The sequence below is a fragment of the Pipistrellus hanaki genome, assembly GCF_964339955.1.
Source record: "Pipistrellus hanaki genome assembly, chromosome: 4".
In the NCBI taxonomy this organism is placed as follows: domain Eukaryota; kingdom Metazoa; phylum Chordata; class Mammalia; order Chiroptera; family Vespertilionidae; genus Pipistrellus; species Pipistrellus hanaki.
In genome coordinates this window covers 69,379,096-69,403,232 of record NC_140506.1, presented here as the reverse complement: position 1 = coordinate 69,403,232, position 24,137 = coordinate 69,379,096, and the positions used below count along the sequence as shown (strand labels likewise).

Sequence of the window (24,137 nt, the reverse complement as noted above, 5' to 3'; positions counted from 1 at the left end):
TTGAATAATATATAGTGAATTAGACGCCATTTTTTTTCATTGCTTACAATAAAGGCAGATTCAGTTATAAACCCACAGATGACACTATTATTTTATTCTTATGTAGTTTTGCTTTTTTTATGTAGTCTTTTGATGATGTCTTCTAGCTTTTATCTGCCATTCTAATCCATTCTCTCTCCTGCTGCTAGAGTGATCTTTATCGTAGTCACATTTGATCATGTCACTTCTCCTCCCCCAATATTGTAGGATAATACACACAATCGTTACCATAGCAATACTGCTAAACCCAGAGGTTATTTCTAAATCCGCACCTTACTTTACTTCTCATCACCATTTGACATAATCCATTGCCCCTAGTTCTTGAAAATGTCTCACCTAACGTCATAGCTTATAATACCCATGTATATATACTGATAACTCACCAGTATATATCTTCAGCCTGACCACTCCTCTGGGTTCCAGGTTCATATATTTAACATCCCAAATGTAACACGTTAAATAGAAGCTGTGTATTATGTTCTCTAATTCTACTTTTTCCCTTGTCATCCTCATCTCAGCTGTGTAAGTAAAAAAACTTAGGAAATTCCCTCTTTTCCCTCAGACCCACACCCATGCAAGTTCCCATTGGCTGTACTTTGAAAATATGTCATCATCTTTACTACTTCCATCCTTATCCAGGCTACCATCATCTCTCATCTGAAGGTCTTCCTTCCTGTCCTCACTATAGTCAGTGGCCAAAGAAATTTTTAAAATGTAAACCATTGTGTTTCTTCTAATTGAAGACCTTTAATTAATCTTAAAGAACACCAAATAACATCCAAAGTCCTCCTGAGTGGTCCTCAGGTCTCCATGATATTGCTTTTGATATCTCTCTGAGCTCATAGTCTCTCCCCTTTGCATGTTCTTTTCTAGTCACATTGGATTCTTGCTTTTCACACACATCAAGCACCTCCCCTTCTTTCTCTTAGAACTACTCTTCTTTCAGATAACTGGTCCATTATCTGAATTTATTCAAATTTCTTCTCAGTGTCACTGTCTCAAAGAGATGCTTCTGATCAACTTTTCTAAAGTAGGTCTCTATCAGTCAGATACTGCTATGTAACAAGTATCCACAAAAATCTCAGTGGCCAAAAACAGCACACAATTCCAGGTCAGCTGGGATTGGAGGATCTGGGATAGGGTTGGGTTATTGCCTTTCTGCTTTTCTTCAAGTTTCAGACCTGGCTGTGTTGGCTTTTCACTGCAGTATGGACTCCTATCTGCTTTATGGCTTTCATGTTTGTATCACTGGGATGTGGCATGGTTCTAGATGAATGTTTGCTCAGTAAATAAGTAAAGGAATGTAATAGAAATGAAGAGATAAATAGATACACTAGAGATTAAGTAAAATAACTTCATTTAATCTCTTCTAATGTGTGAAATGATTGATGTAAGAACCTGAGATAATTCTGCCATGCCTTCTATTTTATTTTCACATGCTCAGATCAAAGATCAGGCACATGTTTCTCAGGCCTGGTGAATGGTCGCTGTGCACAAGAGCTCCCGGGCAGAATGACAAAAATGCAATGCTGCTGTGAGCCTGGCCGCTGCTGGGGCCTTGGAACCATTCCTGAAGCCTGTCCCGTCAGAGGCTCTGGTGAGTGGCTGGCAGCTAGTCTCCTCAAGACAGACAGTACTAAAAAAATTTGTACTAATGTACTTTGCTGTTCTTTTTGAAGTCATGTCATGTCTATATTCCTATTACTGTCTTCAATGTGACTTGGGTGTTTTGGGAAGAGTTAGGGTAGCATTATTTATTTGGGATCAATTTTGACTGTACCTAATTTATTGATATTAAAATAATTCTTAAAAGCTGATTATCACTGGTCTTTGTGAAGTTTTTTTAAAAATTAATTGAATGCCCGTATTTCAATTTAGTTTTAAAACCTCCTGATCTTTCATGTCAGAGTTTGACTATCTTTGATTAGAAAGTTCAACCTCCATTTACATTTTATTTCAGGAGTACCCTTATCTTATCGTATGGTGTCCCAATTCTTAAAGATACTTTCTTTTTTCTAATGACCTGAACATTAAGAATACAAGGGTAGGAGGATGCCTCTCATTCATTTTGCTGCATTAACTGCCATATAACTGAGGCTAAATTGAAAAGTCACTTTAGAATGAATGAGCAATAGCATCTTTTATTAATATAACTAAAGGCCCGATGCATGAAGATTCGTGCAAGAATGGTCCTTCCCCTGGTTGTTGGAACTGTCTTCACTCCAGTCAGAGTCACCTTTCCACCTTCCCACTCTGCGCAGAGGCCTAGAGTGGCTGGGGCTGTGTGGAACACAAGTGGCCCACCCTGCCCCTGGCCACTCAGCACCTACACAGGCAAATTAACCCTCCATCTTTGTTAATTAGCATACTCACTCCTGATTGGCTGGTGGGTGTCATGGAGGTACAATCAATTTGCATCTTACTCTTTCATTAGTGTAGATATGAATAGGTAAAGTATAATTAATATGCAATAACATAAAGGCATATCAACATGTTATTGTATTGTAAACTAATTTTTATGGAAACTAATTTTTTTAACTATGTTTGTAAAATATGTAACTATATGTACTGTTATGGAGAAAAACAAGGCACATTCTTTCAAAATCTTTAAGCTATAAAATATTAAAATCAAGTAGTAAATTTTTTAGAAAAGTTAATGCATAGTATATAATTTTGGAAACTCATAATTCCACTAGTAATAAATAATAGTAATATTAATACTGAAACAATTACTTGACCTAAATAGTTTTCATTTCTTTTGATATAGTTTCCTAATTCTGAGAACAATTAAGGAAATCAAGGCATTCATTACCTTTGCTTTTTTTCTCTCAACTTCAATACTTGGACAAATAAGGAGCAGATTTTAAAGCTTATTAAATACCATCTTCTGTTAGAATCCACATTGGAAGAAATATTACTCTAAAGCCATATTAATCCCTTAAAGAGAAGAAAAGAGATAGGAAACATGTATAGTTGCAAAACTAAAGACATTTCAAGCACAATAAAATATATAGGATAAATTATTTAAAGCTTTAATTTTCTTCCATTTAAGTAAATTTCTTGCATTCATAGGTATATCTAGAATTTTATGTGTTTCACTAAGGGACATAAAATCAAAATACTCATAAAGACAATTCTTTGATTATGCAACTCAGTTAAAATATGACATATACCGTAGGTTTTAATATCTTTCTGAAACATATTTTTTCTGCTGCTGTTAGCATTGAAAATATTTATCAGAATGATGCCCTACTCATTCACATCATGTAGGCACAGACAAAGTAACACCGGTTGTTTTATTATGCAGGAAGGCAGCCATTTGTATGTAACTGAACTTTCTTTCTTTCTTTTTTTTTTTTCTAGAGGAGTATCACAGACTTTGCATGGATGGACTTCCAATAGGAGGGATTCCAGGAAGTGCTGGTTCCAGACCTGGAGGCACTGGGGGGAATGGCTTTGCCCCAAATGGCAATGGCAACGGCTATGGCCCCGGAGGGGCAGGCTTCATCCCCATCCCTGGAGGCAATGGCTTTTCTCCTGGTGTTGGGGGAGTGGGTGTAGGGGCCGGGGGACAGGGGCCCATCATCACTGGACTAAGTGAGTGTTCACTTTTGTGTAAACTCTTTAGTTTTCTGTCTTAAATGATATTATAATTCCTAACTTTTTCTTTTTTCCAAAAGGCGTGTGTGTGCATGTATACATATATGTGTAAAAATTTGTTTCAGGGTCTAAAATATAATGCAGTAATATAGAATTCTTAAGAAAAATATTATTTTTTGTGTTTCATTAACTTTCCAAATTGGAGAAAAGAATGAGTGGCCCAGGCTTTCTTTGAAAGGAGAGATGAGAGTACAGTGATACTCCAATCCAGATGACGCCATTCAAAAGCACGTTTTTGGTTCCAGTGTATTTCACTTGGCCCTTTGCAGCTGCCCTATTCATACAACCCTTGAATTAGTTCCAGAACCATTTCTCAACTGAGATAAACTGAATAAGGCTTGCTCTGTGCCTATCCAAATATTATAATGAAATATCTTTCTTTTCCTCACTCTTTTTTGTTGAATAACTTAAGAAATCGAGAACTGTGGGCTTTAGGCCAGAATTGGCATTGGTGTACTTGACATTTGAGTTCATTCTTTTTAAAAGAGCTGCTCTTGCTAATAATATTTTATGATGTCCCACGGTGTGGTGTTTATTATTTTTGGCATATTGCCTGTATACTATATCTGAATATTCAGCACAGTTACAAAAAAGGAAATGGAAAGCATTCAAATGTACAGTAGAACATTCCTGACATTTTAAAGACATTATTGTGGGCAAAGTCTCCAGATGCATAACTTAACAAATGCCAGTTACAACCATGTGTCACAAGAATATTTTTAAGATCATCAACCTTAAAGTTTTAATACAATCTAGAATAATGTGAGCTTTTGATATATACACCTAATGAATGTACTATTAAATATGCTTTTAAAATTAGCTCTAAAAAAAAGTAATCCATGTAATGATGCACTATCGCTTGTGTTTTAATTTTCCATAGCTATTCTGAACCAGACAATAGATATCTGCAAGCACCATGCTAATCTCTGTTTAAACGGACGCTGCATACCTACTGTTTCTAGCTACCGCTGTGAGTGCAACATGGGCTATAAGCAGGATGCAAATGGGGATTGCATAGGTAAGCTCATGACTCTTTAAGCCTTCTTAGTCTTTGATAGCTTTTACACTGTACAGATAAATTGGACTGAATGTGATACAAAAAAAAAGTCTTTTGAAGAAAAGCTAATTCCCAAACTGTCTCTCCTGTGTGCGTGGTCTTCCTATGCTTTCTTAACCTACTGCTGAGCTAGGCCACATCAAGAATCCCCCACCCTAAATGTTAGATTTCTGGCTCTGTCTCTCCTTGGTTAGTACAATGCTAGATGCATAGGAAATGAACTAACCATGTAAAATGAATGACTTAACATATTTTTCCTGGAACCCAGGTGAGACGCCTACTGCCACCCTTTTAATAAACTCTATGTCCAACGTAATATTGGGATTGTATGTCTGCATAGCTAGTATCCTATCTAATAAAAGACTAATATACAAATTAACCATCAGTTCACTACATCCACAAGCCACACCCACCAACCAATCAGGAGCGCATATGAACATTAACCCAACCAAGTTGGCTACGGCCATGGAGCAAATAGTAAGCTTGGGTTTCCCCAGCAATGGAGGAAGCCAAGCTTTCTGTACACCCTGGCCAGCCCACGCCTCCACTCAAGGCTACAAAGTTTCAATTATATAAGATAAATGAATCCCAGATACCAGGGCCTCTGCTTGGGTTGCCGGGGGTGTGTGGCCAGCCTGCAAACCACCACAGGCCCCTCACCCAGGCCATCCCATGCCTCAAGGGAACCCCCACCCTGATCCAGGACATCCTTCAGGGAAAACCAGCTGGCCCCCACCCATGCACCAGGCCTCTATCCTATCTAATAAAGAGTAATATGCAGATTGACCATCATTCCAACACACAAGATGGCTGCCCCTATGTGGACACAAGATGGCTGCCACAAGATGGCCAGCAGGGAAGGGCAGTTGGGAGGGACTAGGCCTGCAAGGGGGGGAGAGGGGGGGCAGTTAGGGGTCACCAGGCTGACAGGGGAGCAGTTAGGCATCAATCAGGCTGGCAGGGGAGTGGTTAGGGGGTGATCAGGCTGGCAGGCAGAAAAGGTTAGGTGCAATCAGGAAGGCAGGCAGGCAGGCAAGCAGTTGGGAGCCAGCAGTCCTGGATTGTGAGAGGGACGTCCAACTGCCAGTAGGATCGGGCCTAAATGGGCAGTCGGACATCCCCTGAGGGGTCCCAGATTGGAGAGGGTGCAGGCTGGGCTGAGGGACACACCCCTGGTGCATGAATTTCATGCACCGGGCCTCTAGTGTTAACATAAATCTTAAACTTATGCGTTTTACCCAAACATTATTATAGACAGTTCCATTCTAGTTTGATCTCATCACCCAGCCCTTAAAAGTTAAAATCTAGGCAGAGTTATCGTTCTACTACAATATGTAGGGACAAAGATTAGTATTGGAGCGTCTTTTCAGAAGAGAAGTTTTTAATGTTTTTCATCCTATACTCTTTCGAGTGTCAACTTCTAGCCAATTTGAGTTAGAAACAACACATTGGGATGTCAGAAAAAGCTAAAGAGGACATAAGCCCAAGATAAAGTGGTGACTGTGTTAATTGCACCTGCATTTTAAGGAATAATAAACTGCCCTTGCTGTTTGGAAACTTCCTTTAGATACTGAGGGAGTGCTATCACATGAAAGTCAATAACTGTATTAAAGGATCAAAGACCAGGAAAATAGAATTGGGTCCATTTTGCTATTATGAGTTACTCCTGAGATCTGGAAAGTTGTCTTTACTCATCAATTTATTCTCTCCTTTTCCTGAGAATTCTAATTTAAGATGAATTTTTGTGACTCTTTTGTTGTCTAAGTCATACTGCTGTTAGCAGTGGTTTTTAAGTCCATCTAAATTATTCTATTTTGGAAGAGTAAGAAATAATTTTTGTTGTTTTTTTGGGGGAAGGGGGGCAAAGATAATCTTAGAGCCTTGCAAATTAAAGGTGTTTGCTAAGTTGGAATATAAAGTACTTTTTTAAAAGTTACAATTTATTATGCCAATAGTATCTGAGAATTTAACCATTAGCTTAGAAAACCAGTGGGTGTGAAAGTCATGGATTTTAGTCACTAGAACGTTTTTGGTGATTGCTGTCCTTCCAAAATAAAAATAAATAAGTGAGGAATTCTCTTCTCTGGGTACTGGTTCTTTAGCCAAGGGGCTATGGAAACAGCAATGAATTGGAGCTTTAGTGGCACAATACTGGCAGAGGCAATCCAGGAACTAGAGGCTTTGAGAACAGGTTCTTAAGGGAAGGGAAAGGTTCTGACCCAGCTTCTCAGAAAGTTTATCTAAAGAGAGGGGGTTGGATGCATGTTTTTCACTAGAACAGATATTCACAATGAAGCTTCTGTAAAGATACATCTACAGCACAGTTTTAATTGTTACAATCTGTATTACAAAGACATAGAACTTAAGGGATCTTGAACACTGCACACTGAACATGAAATTTCGTATTGGAAAGCTCATTAATTATACTTTGTATGCTTACTAACACTCTAACTCTCTTTTTTCATTTTGCTTCATTCCTTTGGCTCAGTAGAATTGATATTATCGACCAAAAGTTTAAATGTAAGTGACTCTTAATGGGCTGAAGGTGTCTTTGAATGAATCAAAAAAACATTTAATTTCGTTTTTTTCTTTTTGTTGTGTGTGTGTGTTTGCTATGAGATTCCCCACCCCCCTTTACTAGAGAGAGCTTAATTGCATTCCGTCTGAGTGTTTATATAATTGAGGTTGGTGAGTTTGATAGAGTACAGTTCCTGTTTTAAGAACATCTGTGAAAAGAGTAATCTGTTTATTAAAATGTTAAACCTGTGAATTGATTTTATTGTTGTGCTCTCTGATTTAGCTGAAATTGTATATGTTAATGGCTTCTACACGTATGTGAAATGGCAAGTCATTATGCCCTCACCAGCCAGCCATGTTTTTAATTGCTAGTATTCAAAATACTATTTAGTGGGCATTGCTGAGAAAAGATGAATTAAACTTTTCTTACATGTGATTTTTCTGGGAGTTGACTTTCAGACTGTTCATATTGTCATTTGGTTGTGCAGTTCCTGAATTCTCTGATGGGTTTGCATTTAATCAGGCCTTAGAGGGGCTTGAGTGTAGGAGCAAAACTAAAAAAAATCCTGTGCCATTATTAAGATCCTAGATAAGCCTGAAGCTACTGAAAATAATAGGCTTTGTTTTAATTAATTTCCACTTTTGCCCCAACCTCTGTTTGTTACTACAAAATATTATCAAGCCTCTATGCATATATAGTTACATATGTAGTTGAGTTCACAAAATGATAAAGAAATCCCATAATCCAGCTATCACTCTCATTAAAACTAATAGAAGTGACAACATGTAATATAAATATATATTTTCAAAAATTTCGATTGACTTTCTAACATTATCCTGAGGCTAGAAAAGCTATTCACTTGCCCAGACTACTAACGATAGTAAGCACAATAGCCTATTGGAACTCATGGCTGCGTCTTTACAGAGTCGATGCTTTTAATCATTGTGCATTATTCAGATTGAAAAATCATTATTTCTTGATTAAAGCAAATTTGCTTGTACTCTTCAATAGGCAATATTTTTGTAAATATCCATACCGGCCTCTGTATTTAAAGAACGGAATGTTCATTCATTTATAAATACTCTGCTATTTAGACTATTACCACCAACTAGCCTCTCAAATTTAGGGGGCCTAAATGTACTTTAAACAAACATTTCTAGAAATGGAGTGAAGTCTATAATGGTTCCTTTTGCTGCTCACAGATGTTGATGAATGCACATCAAATCCCTGCACTAATGGAGATTGTGTTAACACACCTGGATCCTATTATTGTAAATGTCATGCTGGATTCCAGAGGACTCCTACCAAGCAAGCATGCATTGGTAAGGCAGTTTGCTTTCACATGTGAAAATGTTCCGTGAAATACAGCGACCCAGGCTGTTGAGGTTAAAAGTAGATTTATTAAGATAAAACATGGAATGAAATAAGCGCTGTTCCGTTATTACAGATTTCTGTTCCTTCAGAAGGGCTCCCTTTATACATAAACATTATTTGCATAAATAACCCAGGCATCATGGTATCTGGCTTCACAAAAATTCAGTGTATCTTTCTTCCCTAAATCACAGCTTTCTTTTTCTGAGTAACACCAGTAGCATCACTGCTCTCGGGTTAATGGGATTTAATATTTATAGTCATTTTCACCTTCTGTTTCCTGTGAACCTCACACACAGTCCAACACCAAATTATGCCTGGTCTCTACCATGGTCCAAACTCTCTACCTCACTGCTGATTCATCTAGGAATTCCTTTCACAGATGACTCTGCTTGTCTTCTTGTCCATTTCCTATTCATCCACGAGTAGTTGCTCAAACAAACTTGCTCCAGAAGTTTTCATCGTGTTGCTCTTAATCCAAATATTCTGTAGTTACCTGATTCTTACTCAGCTCCTTGCTCTGATGTTTGAGGTCTTCAACCACTGTGTCAAAAACAGCTCCCCTAGCTGCCCTCGGTTAGGTTCACTGCACACCCATTTCATCTTCCTCTCTTTCCCTCTTGAATTATCAAAGCTTTAAAATTGGTACATCTACCTACCCAAGAAGAAAGAAAAGGTTAGTGAGAAATGGAAATTTTGCTAAAGAAGCAGCATGATTTTGTATATTACATGTAAAAATAAACTGGGTTTTTAAACTTAAATTCATTATCTTACTGTTTGTATCTTTAATTATTGTAAAATAAAAATGTTTGGCCATTCTTAATTTTCCCAGATATTGATGAATGCATCCAGAATGGGGTTCTTTGTAAAAACGGTCGATGTGTGAACACAGATGGAAGTTTCCAGTGCATTTGCAATGCCGGCTTTGAATTAACTACAGATGGAAAAAACTGTGTTGGTATGGAAATTGCCTGCTCCTTTGCAAAAGATTTTTAAAGGATATACATTTTTATTTAGAAGCATATATGCTATTTCCATGAAAGCTCACACAATGAATATGCGAAAGTTCTTCAGGTGACTCAGGGAAAATATGAATGCATTTAACATAAGACTGTTTAAGTGAAACAACAGATTTTTATTTATTTCTTTTTTTGGCAAATTTTATAACAAGGAATACTTTGCTGCTTCTGGAAATTTCCTTGTAGTATATGTTTAATTGTAAGTAGCAGTTATGCTTTGTAATAATTATTACTACCTACTGCATTTCACATATTGGGGTGACAACACTGACAAGATAAAACAGGTCTCCCCCCATCCTCACTCTGGGGATATATAAAAATGTTCGGTATATGTGAAAACCAAATCTCTAAATTTGTGTTCCTAGTGATGTCTAGTAGTACAGCAGGTACCATTACTTCACAGAAATATTCCATTCACACAGCAACACAGAGTTCACCCACTAATAAAAGTCCAGATCATTTCACTTACAGTGAAGTTTGTCATTGCGTCATTCTCCTTACAAAAGAAGAAGAAAAAAAATCCCTGAAATCATATTAACTTTTTTGGAAATCAAAATAAAAGCTACTCATGTGGTTTTAATAGCCACTAAGCACAAAATTTACTTAACTATTTTCCTTTACATCCCTTATGCGCATTCCCTACACTATTTGCTCTCACTCAGTTTGCATTCATATTAGGGGGGTTGGGAAGAATTCGTGAGCATATGGCTCATTTACGCAGTGGAATTTGATTGTTTGTGGAAGGAGAGGAAACTAGTTCCCTCAAGGCCAGGGGTGTGAGTTCCTCTCTCTCCTCCGCAGATCATGATGAATGTACAACTACCAACATGTGTTTGAATGGGATGTGCATTAATGAAGATGGCAGCTTCAAGTGCATCTGCAAACCAGGATTTGTCTTGGCTCCAAATGGGCGTTACTGTACTGGTATGTGTGGCTTTGAGATAGGAAAATCACTGTGATTGAAACCATCTTTTTTCTTTGAATGAATCACGCAAGAATTACTTCAGTTCCTTCATATGGATTTTATATTATTCACATCTCTTGCTAATTCAGTCAGGCAGGTGTCTAAAGCTTCCTAGAAAGACGCATTTTGTCTAGGGAACAATAATATTTTACAAAACTAATAATGATACAGGAAAAATTAGAGTATGACAGATAGGTTCTAGTAAGTCTGAAAGAGACAAGTATAAATAATTTGTCTCTGCCCTAAATTAAAAAGGGGAAGGAAAAATCTTGAAAGGTTTTGTGTGCTCTCAGAACTAGATTTTTGACTGTCGATTATTATTAGTTTTGAATTACATCTTTTCCATAAAGCTAATATACAGATCATTTATGATTACATCATTATCTAAAAATCTTACATTGATTTAATGAAGAAATAATTTAAATATCCTATCAGTTGTTTTTTTCATAAAAGCATTATGAAGGCCAAGCTCTGGTGATAATTTAGCAAAAGATAATGCCTCTTAGAAATAAATAAGGCTATCTTATGTGAATACTCACAATTGGAATTTAGTAAGATGAAACAAATTTTGCAGTTCCTACTAAGAAAAAAGCTTGTTCCCCCCTTCACCCCCCCCCTCTCCCCTGCCAGCTTCCTCATTTTAGACAAAATTAACTTTGTGGATGGTTTCTGCCTTCAATTGCACAAATTTATTTGAATACTAAATAAGACTCATAACTAATCCCTATAATTTCAGTGGAATTCCAGGGACATTAGAGAGAGAAAAATCAAGACTGATTCTCATGTTTCTGAATAAAAATTAAAAAAATGCTTCTTGACTAGTCAAGATAGGGGAGTATATGATTAAATAGAACCATTGTAGTTTTGCTGATTGAACTCATCACTCGGATGTCATCTCCAAGGTTAGCTTGCCTTGGATGTAACAGAGGATATGAAATTAGCATTATGTTCATCCAGTGTGTAGCATTACATTATAGCATGTGATTTATTTCAGAATTTCTTAAGAAAATTAAATACGCATAGAAAGACAACCTAAATCTCACCAATTTCTGCTTTCTTTAAATTATTTTTAATTTTCTTATTACAAATGTTGTAGTCCGTAAGACTTGAAATGTCCATGATTTAGCAGCCCTGTGTTTTAAAGGCTGTTTCATCATTTGAGGAGCCTTCTAATTGTGAGTTACCTATGATAATTTGCAGCAGATTGAAAATTAATAGATACCCCAAACTATTTTGATATTATGAACTGATAAAATTAATATTAAAACATTCCTCGTAGTTAGAATTGTGTGTGTTTGTATAAGTAAAAAGTGATTACAAAAGTTTACCTTTTAAGAATTTGTTTCACTTAACTAATTGGGATTAAATATTATGTATATTAAACTGCATTGCCAAATAAATAATGAAAAAAAGAGTAAGGCTGGGTTTTTTTTTCAGATGGGTAAACTTTCACTTAGTCTTTCTGAAAATGTTTCAGAAGAGTATAAAGATACAAGATTCCCCTGGTAAATTTAATTTAAAAAATTATTATAACATCTGTTTTCCACAAATTCAAAATTAAAAACAAAAGGTTGAAAGTATAGAGCAGAGACAACAGGTAAAAAGAAAGTTAAATTTATCCAGTCATGGCCTGGCTTGTGTTCCCCTCTGGGCAGATGTTGACGAATGCCAAACCCCAGGAATCTGCATGAATGGACATTGTATCAACAACGAAGGGTCCTTCCGCTGTGACTGTCCCCCAGGCCTGGCTGTGGGTGTGGATGGACGTGTATGCGTCGGTAAGTGAAACACTATAATGTGTCCCCAGTGTCCAAATAATCTTTGAAAAGGGAGCAGAGATAGTTCCATCCAGTGGAATAATGTTTAGCCATCAAAAGGAATGAAATACTGGTACATGAGAAAGCAAGGATGAGCCTTGAAAACAAGCTAAGTGGAAGAAGCCAGTTATAAAGGACCACATAAATGCAATTGCTTTCATAAGAAATGTCCATAATAGGCAGATCTACAGAGACAGAGAAAGTCAGTGGTTGCTTAGAAGAGAGGGCAGGGTGGCAGGAGAGGAGGTGATAGCTAAAAGGTATTTCTGTGATAATGAAATGTTCTACAATCACTGTAGTGATGATTGTACATATCTAGTAACATGCTGAAAGCTATTGAATTGTACACTTCTAAATAGATGAAATCTATGGGATATGAATCATGTATCAATAAAGCTGTTTTAAGAAATGGATAGATACCCCAGCTAGCTTCCTCAGAAGGCTCTGAGGAGAGGCCAGTCAAAAATTCTGGAGCCTGGCCAGTGTGGATCAGGGGTTGAGTGTTAACCTATGTTGAGCATTGACTGATGAACCAGGCGGTCATGGTTTGATTCCTGGTCATGGGAATGTGCTTGAGTTGCAGGCTCAGTCCCCAATAGGAAGTATGCAGGAGGCAATCTGTCAATGATTCTAATCATTGATGTTTCTTATCTCTCTCTCTCTCCTTCTCCCTTCCTCTCTGAAATCAATAAGAAATTGTTTTTTAAATGCCAGAGAAGAAGAAAAAAAGTGTCCTTAACCCAGCATCGTTAATGATGTTAGATAACTGAGTTTCTAAATACAGTAAATTTATATATCGTAATTAATAACAAAAACGGCAGGAAACGGGGATTATAGTTATATTTAAGTAAACTCTTATTTGTATCTACACAAAATTAAAATATAAATAATCAGTACCCTAGCTCTTGGACTTATGTCAAAAGCAAAAATGTTTTTATATAGTTACTAGAGGCCCAGTGCACTAAATTTGTGCACAGGGGAGTGTCAGTATCTCTCAGCCCAGCCTATACCCTCTCCAATCTGAGACCCCTCAAGGGATATCCCTCTCACAATCCAGGACTGCTGGCTCCCAACCACTCAACTGCCTGCCTGCTTGCCTGATTGCCCCTAAACACTTCTGCCTGCTAGCCTGATCATCCACTAACCACTCCCCTACCAGCCTGATTGATGCCAAATTGCTCCCCTGCCAGCCCAATTGCTCCCAACTGCCCTCCCCTGGTGGCCTGGTCACTCCTAACTGCCCTCCCTTGCCATTCTGGTTTCTCCTAACTGTTCTCCCCTGCCAGCCTAGTCACCCCTAACTGCCCTGCCTTGCCAGCCTGGTTACCCCTAATTTCCCTCCCCTTCCAGTCTGGTTGCCCCCAACTGCCCTCCCCTGCAAGCCTGGGTCCCCCCCAACTGCCCTTCTCTGCAGGCCTGGTCACCCCCAACTGCCTTCCTCTGCCACCCCAGTCACCCCTAACTTTCCTCCCCTGCTGGCCTGGTCACCCCTAGCTACTATCTCCTATTGGCCTGGTCACCTCTAAGTGTCCTCCCCTGAAGGCCTGGTCCCCCCAAACTGCCTCCCCTGCAGGCCTGGATCCTCCACAACTGTCCTTTCTTGCAGGCCTGGTCTCTTCCAACTGTCCTCCCCTGCTGGACTTGATTGCCCACAGTTCCTCTCCCCTGCTGGCCATCTTGTGGTGGCCATCTTGTGTCCAGTCCACATGGGGGCATCCATCTTTGTGTGTTGGAATGATGGTCAACTTGCATATCACACTGTTATTAGATAGGATTATTCATCACTGTGCAATTAACTATAGAAACAAGAGAAAAAACATGAGAAAGAATTTTATTTTAAGCCATAAGAAATTTGTTTTGGATACTTTTGTGAAAAGTGTCCCATGAAAATAACGTTACCAGTCATCAGCTTTAAAGAAACAGGAAGACAAAAATATAATTGGCATTTCAAACCAACTGCTATGTTCTCATGATCACAGTGGCAGAGTGAGTTAGTTGTAAAAATACATTTATTGCCTTTTTTCCTCTGAAGCTCTTTCATGAGACCTCCAGGGTACATTAGCTATTTTGTACCCTCTATTTTCAGGTTATACTCTAGACAGCAGACATACTCATTAGTTTAAAAGTAATTTTAAGAGAAATGAAATTCTTTCTTAGGTATAGTATGATAAAGCTTTACTCTCACTGTGGGAATCAAAACATTTGGATCCCGGAGGGGCTGGAGGGGGAGGAAGATGGGAGAGGGAGAGACGAAAAAGCAACAGCAGATGGAAATAATCTGTCCATTTAAGTTCATCCACTCTGTCCCATCTAGGACTTACAGAATTTCAGCATACAAAATTGTCAGCATGCTGTTCAGGGATATTTCAAATACAGCAACTACCAGAATGTAGCTCCTTCCTGCTTAGATAGCTCAAAGATTTTCAGTTGCTTTGATACACTTAGTTGACTTTTTCCTTTACCTAAAAGATTCTGTCAAAATCTACAATGAGTACCAAACCAGTTTTGGAGGGAGAAATTATTTTTATTTTAAGCAACCAACATATTTTGAGCAGTTGTTAGGAATTCAGTGTTCAAACACACAAAATTATTCTCTTGTTTACATACTGAAAAGGCATCAGAAACTGCTAAAAAGCCCTCTCCGGCTTTTCATTCTGGTGCTCACTTAAACTTCTTAATGAAAGCACCTTTGTGTGTAAAGTTATGTTACTCTTCCCATAACATGCTAGATGTGTTTTCTTCATGTCTTCTGCCTTTTGTGATGCTTTTGGAGATCCACTGATTGTTGGAGTTAATTAGAAATGAGTCACTGCGATGAATTAGTATTTTGTTTAGCATTTTAACTTTAGATTTCTTTTTTATTTGTTTTCGTTTCCCTAGATACTGAAATGTGAGTTTTTATTTTCAGAAAATTAAACTGTTTTTGTAACTAGTACATTAAAGAAGGCTGACTCACAGGCAGGTATAACCTTCATGAGCAGGACATTTTCTAACTACACTGGGAGCAAGAGTACATGAGGGGAGGGGAGGAGGCAGACACACTGATACTTTCCTGGGACGGCTTCAAGATTTCTGGGTTTCACTGATGTTTAAAGCCAACTTCTTCCTTGTGGGTGACTTCATGGGTCCTTTGGAGGCATTCAGCTGTCCTTCCTGAGATGCAGGCACTGCATTTTTCTTCCTTGTGGCCACTCCTTGCCCCCCAACCCTGTCTTTCATCAGTCCACTTCAGACGGTCTCTGTGATTCTCACCACCCCTTCACATGGTCATTTTAGGACCCTCGCCTTATGTAGCCTGTGTCAAATGCACAGAACATGCCCATCCTTGGCCTTGTTACCCATGTGAATAGAGGCTGATCTCACCTCCAACTGCACCTGTGAAAGGAATAGCAGCCACTCACCTTGGCCTGTTAGGTATTCTGGGCAGAGGTGGGTACAGAGCTCTTCAAAGGCGTCACAGGTGAGGAGGATAATACCAGCAACACTTAATCTAGCGCTTGCTAAAAAAGAACCCCAAACAATACTTTAAAAAAAACAAACAAAAAAAAAAAAGCTTCTCTTTTTATTAAAAAACTAGATGCCCCTTGCAGGAAGATTTCTGTAATAGGGCTTCCTGCTGCGGTCTCCACTGCCCCACCTGCTTCCCTCCTTCCCCGCCACACTGGCTTCTCTCCCTTCTCCGTGCCCACCTGCTTCCCTTCCTTTACCGAAGCTCCGCTTGCTTGCTTCTCCAAAGCTTTGCTCCCTTCTGCAGCACTTGGCTTCTTTCCACGCTGTCTTCAGTCTTCGCTCTGGCCTGGATATGCAAATTAACCGCTGTCTTGTTTGGGTTGATTTGCATACTCACCCTGATTGGCTGGTGGGTGTAGCAAAGGCACGGTCAATTTGCATTTCTCTTTTATTAAAGAGGATTTTAATGTTGACATTTTTGCATATGTCACCCATTTCCCTCCCACTTAGCCCACCTCCATTTATCTCTGCTTCCCCTGGCCTTCACCATGCTATTGCCTGGGTCCATGCAGTATGCATATATGTTCCTGAGCTAATCCTTTCACCTTCTTATCCAGTCACTCACGCCTCACTCTCCCATCAGGCACTGGCCAGTCTGTTCTAAGTATCCATGCTTCTGGTTCCATTTTGTCAGTTTATTTTGTGAGATCATATGGTACTTATCTTCTCCGACTGGCTTATTTCACTTACAATAATGCTCTCTAGTTCCATCCATGCTGTAGCAAATGGTAGGAATTCCTTATTTTTTTACAGCAGGGTAGTATTCCATTGTGTAGTTGTACCATAGTTTTTTAATCCACTCATCTGCTGATGGGCATTTAGGTTGTTTCCAAATCTTAGCTATTGAAAATTGTGCTGCTATGAACATAGCTGTGCATATAATATATTCTTTCTGATTGGTGCTCCTGATTTCTTGGGATATATTCCTGGAAGTTGGATTACTGGGTCAAATGGGAGTTCCATTTTTAGTTTTTTGAGGAAATGCCATACTGTTTTCCACAGTGGCTGCACCAGTCTGCATTCCCACCAGCAGTGCAGGAGGGTTCCTTTTTCTCCACATCCTTGGCCAGCACTTGTTGATTTGTTGATGATAGCCATTCTGACTGGTGTGAGATGGTACCTCATTGTCATTTTGATTTGCACCTCTCAGATGATTAGTGAATTTGAGCATTTTTTATATGTCTCTCGGCTTTTTTCTGTCTACTTTTGAAAGTGTCTATTTAGATCCTTTGCTAATTCTTTATTATATTATCTTCCTTTTGTTAAGTTGTATGAGTTCCCTATAAATTTTAGAGATTAAACTCTTATCGGATGTATCATGGGCATATATGTTCTCTCATGCATTGGGTTTTCTTGTTGTTTTGTTGATGGTTTCTTTTGCTGTGCAGAAGCTTTTTATTTTGATGTCATCCCTTTTCTTTATTTTTTCCTTAATTTCCATTGTCCTAAGCAGAATGTCAGTAAAGATATTACTATGAGATACGCCTGATATTTTGCTGCATATGGATTCTTCTAAGATTTTTTTAATGTCTTTATTGATTAAAGTGTTACATATGTGCCCTTATTCCCCCATTACTCCCCTATCCCCCCACTCATGGCCTCACCCCTCTGTTGTCTGTGTCCACTGGTTAGGTTATATGCATGAATACAAGTCCTTTGGATGATCTCTCCTCCTTACTCTCACCCTTCCCTACCTTCCCTCTGAGGTTTGATGGTCCGATTGATGTTTCTCTCTTTCTGGACCTGTTTTTGTTCATCAGTTTATGTTGTTCATTACATTCCATAAATTTTTATGGTTTCCCACCTTATTTTAAATTCTTTATGAATTTTTAGATTATTTTTGTGTATGGTGTAAGTTGGTGGACTAGTTTCTTTTTTTTTCTCTTGCATGTATCTGTCCAATTTTCCCAAAACCATTTATTTAAGAGACTGTCTTGACTCCATTGTATGCTCTTGCCTCCTTTGTCAAATTATAATTGAGCATTATGGCTTGGATCTATTTTTGCTTTCTCTGTTCTGTTTCATTGGTCTGTGTCTCTTCTTGTGCCAGTACCAGACAGTTTTGAGAATATAGTAATATAGTTTGTAATATAGTTTGATATCTGATATTGTATTTGCCCATTGAGTATGATGTTGGCTATAGGTTTGTCATATAAATCTTTTATTATGTTGTATTGAGTCTTACACTTGTGTATAATTCAGAGCAAACTGTCATACTTGGCTACAGCTGAAGCAACACATGCTCTCCACAGGGTTGGCATGGTAAATCTCATGGCCTGCTTCCATTTGAGCATACAGTATACACAGCGCGTTGTTTTAGTGCAGCCATCCATCTCATTGCTTTAATGGAAAACACTACCAGATCATAAGAAATCACTGGGTGACTCACTTTGCATAACAAGCATATAAAATAATTTCTAACAACTTGCGAATAATTATAAATATTTATAATAAGGGTTGCCTCTTTGGTGGAATTAATATGTCAATCTGCACTACTTAAAAGCTGCCTTCTTCTCTGGGCTTTATGGTGATCTGAGATTTTTATAGTTCATCAGATACTGTGTCATAAAATTGTAGCATATTTTATGAGAATTTAGAATGAGAAAACTAAGCAAAAATATTCTTTGAGACATTGCATGGCACAGTACAAAGAGGAAGGACTTTGAAGGTCATACAGCGTGAGCCTACTAGGAAGTCCAGCTCAGGCAATGGATCACCTGGGAACTACTTATGTAATCCCTCTGAACCTCACGTTCCTCATCTGTGATGTGTGGGTGATGATCACTATTCTAGGGAGTTGTTGGCATGAATGTTCAATTAGCACAATGCCAAGGACACATCATGGTTGTTATAGTTTTAAAAGCTGGATTTATTGAGAGTCTGAGGTCAAAACATAGTAAAAGGGGATTGAAAATGAAGCAAAAACTTCATGATCAAGCAGTATCATCTCAAGGTAGTTTAACATCACTGCATTTTGTTGTTCATGAGAACTTCTGAAATAGAAATAATGTTGTGTCATTTTGAGTAGAAGATAGCCAGTGATTAGAGCTTGGAGTCTCGTTTATAACTGTCGGAATATACCTGATTCAACAAAAGGCCTGTGAGTGTAAGTGGGATAATGGTGCTTGTGCAGCACATAAAACTGGAGAAAATGAGTTATTGATGTGGACTCATTCTTTTCCTCACTCAACAAACATTTGTTGATTTCATAAGATGCTAAAGATACAAAGAGAAAGAAGTGGCAGATGCCCTCTAGAAGCTTCCAGTCTTAGGTTAAAAGAAGCCTTCAGTTTTGAACTCTCCTTTTCTTTGTACCTTAAATCGTTGTTCCTCTGTGTCCTTCAGATACTCACATGCGCAGTACATGCTACGGTGGAATCAAGAAGGGAGTGTGTGTCCGTCCCTTCCCGGGTGCGGTGACCAAGTCCGAATGCTGCTGTGCCAATCCAGACTATGGCTTTGGAGAGCCCTGCCAGCCATGCCCTGCTAAAAACTCAGGTAGTCCCATTGGCTGGTTTCACACCTGATAAAGAATTTGGAAATGTAATATTAGATATTTGGCCAAGGAGAACTTCAAGTCTGACGTGTTTTGTCATTATTTTTAATTGAAGAAAAGAAGTCCAAACCTATGTTGGTATGAGAGACAATTAATGAGATTTGGCTTGTATTAATCTAAAATCTCTAGAAAAAGAGAACACATGGTGAATAGATAAATGTATTTGTTGATCCAATTATGATTACTAAAGTAGATTTTTTACATGGATATATTAGTCTCAATGTCTTTGATCTAAGACAAATAGCACAAAGTTTACTTATTGCTTTCAATATTGTAATCATTTTACCAGAACCTGATTTTATTTATTTATTTTCATCTTAACACAGAATGGTCTTAGGTCACAGTCTATCAGTAATTACAGGCTCTTAGGTTGATAAGGTTGATCCTGTTTATTCATACTAAACCTGTATTGAATATATAAGCCTGTGTTGAGTATATGTAAGCAAAATGTGGATTAAAAAATATACACAATCTTTTTTTTCTTTAAAGTTGGAGATAGTTGAAAATATAGGGTAGTAAGATTAACCCTTTGAAAGGGACATAAAGTACTGGGAGAGCATAAAGGAAGAAATAGTTGCCTGGGAAAGCTGGGAAAGAGAAGGGCATAATGTGAAGTTTAGTCTTGAAAAAAAATAAGAACTTCCCACGAGGAAGATAGAAAAGAAGCACTCCAGCAAAGGAAATAGCTTGTAATTCCATTAAAAATTCTAAACAGATTGTTCAAACCTAAGCAAAACAATGGTAGTTCATCTAGAAATAAGTGGGAATATAAGATATGATAAACAGAGCATTTATGTCAATGAGAACCCTACCTGTGCACAAATTTTGTGCACCAGACCTCTAGTTGTTGATAAATGTCAAAAAAAAAATATGAAGTTAGTTCCCAACATTAAACTTTATAAAATTTATTTTCTTATAGAACATATAAACTTTTGTTTATTTTGTAATGATAAAGGATTTTCAAAGAAGACGTTAAAGACTAAAACACATAAATTGGAAAATATTTTTCTTAATGTATAAGAAATTTACGTTAATAAGGAAAGTTGAAATGATCATAGAAGAAGTGGCAATGTGCACAAATAAGATTTTACAGAGTAGAAATACATACAGTACATTACCAGGTTTAAAAAATGCCCAATCTTTCTAAAATTAAAATAAGATGTCCTTTTTGTTTATTAGATTATTGATTGATTTTTCCTAGTGTTCAAGAGGGTGTACAAAATGGATATTCTCTTATCCTGCTGATAGAAGGGTAACTTGGCACAGTTAGGAGAAAAAAGGACTATTATTAGAATTATTGTCATAATTATATACTAAAAAATAGTTCTTTTTTCAGTTTAAAAACTAATGCATGTAATTCTTTCAAATGATATTTTGGAATTTTGTAACTAATTTGTATAAAACAGATATAGTTTAGAGTATTTAATTTCTCTATTTGTTTTTATCATATAGCTGAATTCCATGGTCTATGTAGTAGTGGAGTAGGTATCACAGTGGATGGAAGAGGTAACTCTATTCTATTCTCCATGTTATAATAATTATTTAATTGTATAGCTTTATTATTTTGTTGTAACATTATGAATATTATTTAATATTACAAAAATGTATTCTTGTAAAATGATAAGATAAATTATCTCTTAGAACAATGGTTATAAGCTAGATTATGAAGTGGCATGCAGATGCACTTTTTCATAGTGGACGTATTTGTTAAATATGCATTGTTAAAAATGTCAGGAACAACTACACACATGATTTTATGGAGACCATTGTTTATGAAGAGGCTACAGTTAGTTTTAGGTTAAAAAATAAAGAGCATGTTAACTTTTATTTAAAAATTAAATAATGGTATTGACATGGTTTAAAAAAATGTTTAAGACATTTGGTTTGGATCAAGTTTGCAATATACTACCCTAAAAATAAATTGTTAGGACTATTTATACCAAAGAATACTAAAATGTTTTTATACAACTAAAGAAATAAATTTTATTAAAATTTTCTTATTTTAAATTTAGCAATATATTTAACAGAATTCAAAAATGGAAATTTAAGTATTAAATACGTATGTATTTATTTTAAGTTTATTTTATATGTTAATATACATATAGTTTCATTTGTTTTTTAAATAAAACTGTAGGGTGCTGTTAATCTTCATTTTATTCTTCATATATGTTCTTCTACTTTCATGTCTGAGAAGACTTTAGACAAATTTATATTAGTTGACAATATAATCTGTTATATTGCAATGAATATCATAAACCAGAGTAAAGAAAACTTTTACAGCATGTTTCTTCCAAAAATAAAATGTAAAGGCTGACATTTCTGGAGTGTTGATGGTCTTCCAAATTCTAGAAAACAATAGCTACGTAACACCAAAATTTGAGCATAGTGACCAAAAATTGATTTTATGCCTATTCTATATTTTATTCCTCCTCAACTTGGCCTCCCCAACAGAGCCAGCCACTTGTTAAAACTGCTTGGTTGCTAATACAAGCTCATCCTTCCTCAAAGTCCCAGTGCACATGGGTGACAGAAAGTAGACATGTTCATGGCTTATTATAAAACACTGTGTTCTCAAGCATCCATGCTTTAGCTGTTCTCTCCATTAATTTCAACATCAAGAGAAAAACATTTATTAAGTATCATATTACTTAGTTGACTATAAAAATATGATAATGAAATACAAGTATTCCATGCCTTTGTGGACCATGAAATTACATAGGTTGCCCTAGTAAATCTTTGTCTTTTCCTTAGATGGTTATACCTGTCAAGATGAGTTTCTTTTTGGATTTTGAGCCAACCGCCTATACATTTCTTCATTAATTTTATCATAAATACAGGCACACCACATAGTTTAATTCTTTGAATTTCTGCCAGTCCCCTTCATTTTCCTTATGACTTACCAGGAAAGTGTCCTGTATCTCTCAGTTTTATTCTTACTCCTTATTTTCATTTCCTTTCCCTTCCTGAAAGGTAGGCAAATTGTGGGTTTGCCGAGTTAACACTTCATATGATGAGTGATCTTTATTAGACCTGAATGTATCAACAAATGATAAAATGTCCATGAGCATTAAACTTTCAACATTTGATGCAGATATCAATGAGTGTGCTTTGGATCCCGATATATGTGCCAATGGAATTTGTGAAAACTTACGTGGTAGTTACCGTTGTAATTGCAACAGTGGCTATGAACCAGATGCGTCTGGGAGAAACTGTATTGGTAAGTTATTTGTTGTGTTTATATAGGAGCCTTTCACATAGTTTAATCCCAAGGATTGTAGGAGAAATCGAAATACAAATAAATTCCTAAAACTATAAATCTTACAGTTTCCCTTGTTTCCTTCTTAGTACACAAACGTATAAAGATTTTGGAATCAGACAAATTCTGTTATACACTAACAAACTTCTTAGTGGCACAGCTTAGTATTTAAATTTGTCTTTTCTCAAATGAATGGGTACATGCTAAATGAATAGGGCAGTATGGATAATTATAAGTTAAGAAAATAAAGTCTTACAGGTTGGCAGACTTTATATGCTACAACATATCTAAATATGCTCAATGAGATGGTGTTTCTTTTTGTAATTTATAAGAGAACTAGAGGCCCAATGCACAAAATTCATTCAACAGTAGGCCTTCCCCTGGTTGCCAGCACTGGCTTTTCTCTGGCCACCAGCAGGCACCCAGGACCCGGGCTTCCCTTAAGACCCCACTTCATCCAGAAGAACGTCTGGAAGGATGTCCAGTCTAATTAGCATATTATGCTTTTATTATTATAGATGTTTGAAAACACTCAGGTATGTAGCTAATATATTCAAAAATTAGTGAAGAATCTAGATTTTTCTATAGAGAACTTGAGTTCATTTTCTAAAATGAATGTTATTTGATCCATCATTATACAGAATAATTTTTTATCTATTTACTGATGAATCATTCAAATCTTGATTATTATGATTAGAAAGAAATACATTTTTCATCCTGGCTGGTGTGGTGCAGTTGGTTGGAGCATCATCCCATGCACTGAAAGGTGGTGGGTTCAATTCCCAGTTAGGGCACATACCCAGGATATAGGTTTGATCCTCAAATGGCATACATGTGGGAGGCAAACAATCGATGTTTCTCTCTCTCTCTCTCTCTCTCTCCTCTCTCTCTCTCTCTCTCTCTCTCTCCTTTCTTTCTCTCTCCCCCTTTTCCTCTCTCTCTATATTTTTAATTTTAATACATTTTCCTGCATTCATGGTACTGGCTCTTATTATTGAAAATGTCCATTTGATCTTAGGTTGAAGAAATACATACAGATGGCTATATAAAACTATATTAAATATCAGGTACTTATAATAGATTTTGACACCTACAAAGAAAGGCACTAGCCAAAGATTGTTGAACACCTCCAAAATATGCAAACCAGCTAGCTTTTTTTGTTCACCAAAAGCCAAGTCGCTTCCGGCATAACTTCCAAGTACAGTGGGCACATAGGCATCTACTAATAACAGATCAGTGAACATTCCACACTGAACACCATCATGGCATTGCTTAACTCTTTAAATTAGGTGTATGCATAATTATGATTAAAATTATAACTAGATTAATAAAAATGAAGCCAAATTCCAGCTTTCATTTGTTAGGGCTGC

At 37.1% G+C, this 24,137-nt stretch overlaps 1 protein-coding gene across 1 annotated transcript in view; it reads left to right on the top strand.

The window, feature by feature from the left end:
• Positions 1-24,137, top strand: part of FBN2 (fibrillin 2) — a 241,195-nt gene that overhangs the window by 127,570 nt on the left and 89,488 nt on the right. The window contains exons 9-18 of the mRNA XM_084880950.1: positions 1,484-1,636; positions 3,403-3,636; positions 4,580-4,717; positions 8,477-8,596; positions 9,478-9,603; positions 10,466-10,588; positions 12,284-12,406; positions 19,301-19,453; positions 20,964-21,017; positions 22,603-22,728. Of these exons, the coding sequence (XP_084737076.1) occupies positions 1,484-1,636; positions 3,403-3,636; positions 4,580-4,717; positions 8,477-8,596; positions 9,478-9,603; positions 10,466-10,588; positions 12,284-12,406; positions 19,301-19,453; positions 20,964-21,017; positions 22,603-22,728 (1,350 nt within the window). The remainder of the gene's footprint in view (positions 1-1,483; positions 1,637-3,402; positions 3,637-4,579; positions 4,718-8,476; positions 8,597-9,477; positions 9,604-10,465; positions 10,589-12,283; positions 12,407-19,300; positions 19,454-20,963; positions 21,018-22,602; positions 22,729-24,137) is intronic.